At 36.6% G+C, this 5000-nt stretch overlaps 1 protein-coding gene across 1 annotated transcript in view; it reads left to right on the plus strand.

Moving 5' to 3' along the window:
- Window positions 1-5000, plus strand: part of LOC119590922 — a 22153-nt gene that overhangs the window by 17040 nt on the left and 113 nt on the right. The window contains exons 20-22 of the mRNA XM_037939664.1: window positions 2028-2161; window positions 2282-2622; window positions 2821-5000. The exon at window positions 2821-5000 is cut by the window's right edge and continues 113 nt beyond it. Of these exons, the coding sequence (XP_037795592.1) occupies window positions 2028-2161; window positions 2282-2622; window positions 2821-2994 (649 nt within the window). The 3' untranslated portion in view covers window positions 2995-5000. The remainder of the gene's footprint in view (window positions 1-2027; window positions 2162-2281; window positions 2623-2820) is intronic.

The raw sequence follows: 5000 nt of genomic DNA on the forward strand, positions 1-5000 counted from the left end.
ATGAACCTGGTATTAAACTGTTGAAGGTGGAGTGCTTAACCCCTACAATCCAGATGATGTGACCATCACATTATGAGAGAATTTGGCTTAAGGGGCTGATGACATGAACATGTTTTCATAGGAAAATGTGGCTGCACGCCGGGTGATGCAAACTTGTCTTCATTAGTGTTTTGGCTGAAGGCCGAGTTGACATTAAAGACCTCTTGGGAGGGTGTTTAGACTCATTTGTTGATTTTGCATTATTCCCATCAATAGATGAACATGGAATGCAATGTCTGTGAGCCATGACTGGAAGAGCACTGGCTCTGTGGAGAACACTATTTCCATGCTCAGCATTACAATCCTTGTGCCATGACTCGCAGTGCAGATTGTATTACAGAAAATTGAATATTATGAAAAAAAAATCATTGAAACAAAAAACTAAATGTTAGATATTTTTACTTTTCTTGCACTGAGTTGTAGACTACCAAGATAGATGATACAGAGTCTGTGCAAGGTAAACAGTCTGTTACCATCTGCATAATACAAATCAAATGACAGATATGGACACTGGAAAATGTAAAAAAAGCTAAAAACACTACTGCATAATAAGAGAAAATAACGTTGCAATTAGGAGGCATAGTTTTGTCACAGCACATGAATGTTCTCATGTGCTCGGCCTACAACACGCGCACCCAGTAGAGTGGCGGCTCATGTAAGGCAATGCCCAGATTTTGGGCCATGTAATTGCCATGAACCAACCAGATCTAAGAGGCTTCACCACCATGTTGGCTGAACACTGGGCTCATTTCAGTTAATCAAACATTTGTGAGGTCTCACACTGCTAGTTCAGTAATGATTTCAGGTGTTTACCATCTAATGTGCCTTGTCAGGGATAGTATAAACCACAAACTGTCAGAGCCCATTAACACCCGTTATTGGAGCACAGACAAATTGAGACTGGTTCTTGTTTTTTCTTGTGTTATTATTATCTTATTTTGTAATTATTATTATTATTATTATTATTATCATTATAGGTATTGTTATTATTCTTTCTTTAGTTTCATTGCCAGTCATCTGGACCCCATATTTGGGAAGTTAACCCATTGCCGACAGGTGGCATGTACGTATATGCCATGGCATGGCAGGACCATCTGCCGGGGGTACGTACGCACATGCCATAGAGGATGCATGGACATGCCATGAGTTTTTTTTTTGTTACAATCACGGCAAAAGATTATTTTTCTGCCAGTGAAAGTGTGATTAAGTCGGTTTTAACACTTTCTCATTTTTACCATGCAACAAACAAAAAAAATGCAACAAACCGACAATTTCAACTCCATGATGCCGCACACTGCTTATTTTATTCGGACTATAGACCGAATAATGATCAACTATGGAGTCTATATAACAACAAAAATACCCTTCAGTCTCGATTTATCAAGAAGCTTGGCAAGTAGAGACTGTAAAAAATAATGAAAACTGAAAATACAACATATTTTCGTAGTACTACGAAGAAACGGCATGGGATGCTGGTATTTGGCATGAGTGGTCGCGCATGCTCGGGCTACGATATAAGCCCCCGGCATCGAGGCCCCGGGCCTCTATGAATGCTACCCGTCAGTAATGGGTTAATAACAAAAAAGAAGTTAATTTTTAACCAGATAAAGTTCATGGACTTACATTTCATTATTTTTCTGCAGTATTGGTGTGTGAGAACTTTATACATTCTTTAGATCATTATACTTTTAAATGTTTTCATTTTCTTCTTCAGTGAAACCAGTTGTAAAATGTTTAAAATTATTTTTTCTAAGGCAAATTTTCTAATTGTGAACCTAGTATTTCATGCTTTTCATTAAAGCAACAGCAACATCATTATCTATGTGATCTCTTGTGTCATCTATTTTCTCAAAGATTTGTATATTATTCCTAATATTACTGAAGTACCAATCTGTTGATCATTCTGAGACTTGTTGAAAGGCTCCAACTTTTTAGTTTAGTTTACCCATTTGTCTACATCCCATAATCAGTTGTATCTCATATTGCAGTGATGGTGCAGTGACAGACAGCAAAGAGGGGGCAGAGGATGCTACAGAAGACCCAGCCATGAAAGTACTTGGTCAGCTTTCCACCAAATTCTGCCTCAATCTCTGCTCTTCAGTTATCAATCATCTCCAGGCTGGTAAGCTGATTGTTTGGGGGAACATTGTTTTCCACTGTAATTATATTAAAACAAAAGGAGGGTGAATAACAACAGGTAATAGTAAATTGCCATCAACTAACAATGTTCTTGGCTTCCCAGGAGGTGCAGGTGGGGAGTATGTAGAGCTGTTGGCACAGGTTAGTGGTATACAGCCCAGTGCTGATGCCAGCCAGGGTGGCAGGGCTGGCAATGAGGACTCTAGTCAGCTGGATTTAGCAGTAGATGCTCTAAACAAGAAGGCACCTGACACCATCAACCTGAATAAGGAAGATATTGCCAAACTCCAAAAAGATGATGCCTTTGTGGGCAAGAAAACAGAGGCAAGAGGCTCCATAGGTGGGTCCTCCCTGAAGCAGAAAGGGGGAAAGGCAGCAAAGGAACCTGAGAAAGACTGCGTGCTTTTCACCTGCGGCCATCACTTCACAAACAAGGATTTCAAGGTTAGGCCTTTGTTTTGTGATGAACATTATCAGGATACTGTAGGAGCTTATTTCCATATGTTAGGTTATGATTTTTTTTTTTTTTTTTTTTATTATTATTATTATGTGATTATGCAAGTGAGAAAGTGAGAAAAAAATGTATTATTATGTTTTGTACACTTATTTTCTATTAACCAAAGACTTCTTTCGTTATCTTAGACCCGTGTATTACCTCAAATGGAGACCTCTGTGATGTCGGTTCCTGGACTTCTGGGGAAGACAGCGAGAGTTCTTTTAGACCAGTACCACAGCGACCAACCTGAGATGGCCTGCCCACATTGTGTGCTTGCTCATCTCACAATTAAGCTAACAAAGCACAAGCAAACCAACTAAGGGAATGATAATCAGGACTGCTATCTGAAGAGTGTGATGATTTTTTTTATATTTGATATATTCTAATTATTTTTTTCTTTTTCTTTTTCTTTTCTTTCTCCTCTCCTCTTAGTGAGACTGTGGTTAGAAATACCTATATTGTTTCTATGAGAGGGAAAAGATAGAGGTGTGGGGTCATCAGAGGGGTTTTAGATGACATATCGAGAGTATTTTGATTACAGTATAGAATGTAATGGAATTTTTTTTTTCTCTCTCTCTCTCTTTTTTTTTGAGGACTTATTTTAGCAACACTCAAAGCACAAGGGCAAAAAATAATTTAGGCAGGATTAGTCATGGTCACAAGTGCTACTTAATGTGAGGTAGTTTAGCCTCTGGAAATAGATTGTTTATCTTCAAATTATTGTTTTAAGGAAAGGATTTATCTGACTAGGATAATGTCTGTAGTGACAATTGTGTGTGGTGTGTTCAGATACCAGATTTTTCTATAAACTTCAAGCTAGAGCTGAGTGTTTTTAACAGTTTATATATATAGATATATATATATATATATATATAAAGAGTCTGGAAAAGCCATGGTTAACATCCAGACTTCGGAAAGTTGTGATGTGTACTGCACTGTGAGACAAGTCACAGAGTCACAGGTGCAACCACAAAAATTCCTTAGTAATTCATGAATATACAATTATCAAGTGAAATAAATGTTAATAAAAAGAACTTGAAAGGTAAAATTGATAAGGGAAAACTTTCTGTTGACAGTGAGGATAATGGGTTCAGGGGAGATTTTTATGTATATATATCTTTTACATCTCAAGATATCACTCACTTTGTAATGCACATTTACAAATTCGTAAACAGGCAAGTAGACACATTCAGACATACATGGACATGCAAGCACAGCTTTTTAATCCCCATTTGAGTTTCATGCTGTCATTTTCCTTATATTTTATGAATCTTCAAAGAAAGCTTTTATTTAAAGGATTTATCCTTGTTCTGTGAGATTATTAGCTGATTTTAAACTACTTGAAATTTTTCTCAAAGAGATCTGGATATAGAGATGATACAGTTTTGACAGGCAGTGTGTATACCTAGAGAACTATTCAATAGTTTGTCTAGTTGGTGTGATTTGTACCATACAGATATAACCTCTTTCCAGGATTATATCTTACGTGTTCATTGGACTTGGAAAATTGAATATAGAAAGCTTGGGCCATAATTATGCAGGGCTAGATACTTATGCTTTGTGTGCATGATAAAATGTGTGCATACACATATGCATGAATGTTTTTATGCTTATGAGCTTTAGATTTGTCTTTTCAGTATTTTAGATGTGAAATCTTGTTTGATGACCTGTAGCAGTTCTAGAAAATGGAAGATGGATGGTACAGAAAACGGAGTAGGTAAATGAGAGTTCTTTATTTTAAAAGTTTCAGGATCTCCTCCAAATGAAAATTCCTTGAATCTATGTGTCCTCTTTGGCTCTTTGTGATTTTTCTAGGAATTTGGATATTTGCTTGGAGTTGGAGAAAGGTGATAGAGAGGAGTGCCTGTGTGATACCATTACCTTCATGAAAACATTAGAAAAACAAAACCAGAGGCAGATGGTTTCAAATTCCCATTTCATTCCTGACCATATGCAAAAGAGCAACAGTTTGGTCTGTACCTTTTGCAGTTCTTTTGATAACAGCAACAACAAAAAACAGGTTAAACAAAATGAAACAATATTATTTACAGTCAAAATTGATGCAGTAGATTTTTGCCAGTATACACACAAACAAGTATCATAGCATTCAGATATAGTATAGACTGATCAGAAGTGGTGGAAACAGATATATTGACACTTTCACACATATACTATCCACATTAAACAGAATCCTCTTTTGCAGTACCTGTCTTTTGATCTGAATTATTATATATTCAGTTGGATTTCCACTATTAATTTAGCATTTGTAGTAATGCATACAGTCCTAAGCAAATACTGATTCTTATGATTTTTATATTGCTATCTG

Source organism: Penaeus monodon, chromosome 3 (assembly GCF_015228065.2).
Source record: "Penaeus monodon isolate SGIC_2016 chromosome 3, NSTDA_Pmon_1, whole genome shotgun sequence".
NCBI classification, from domain to species: domain Eukaryota; kingdom Metazoa; phylum Arthropoda; class Malacostraca; order Decapoda; family Penaeidae; genus Penaeus; species Penaeus monodon.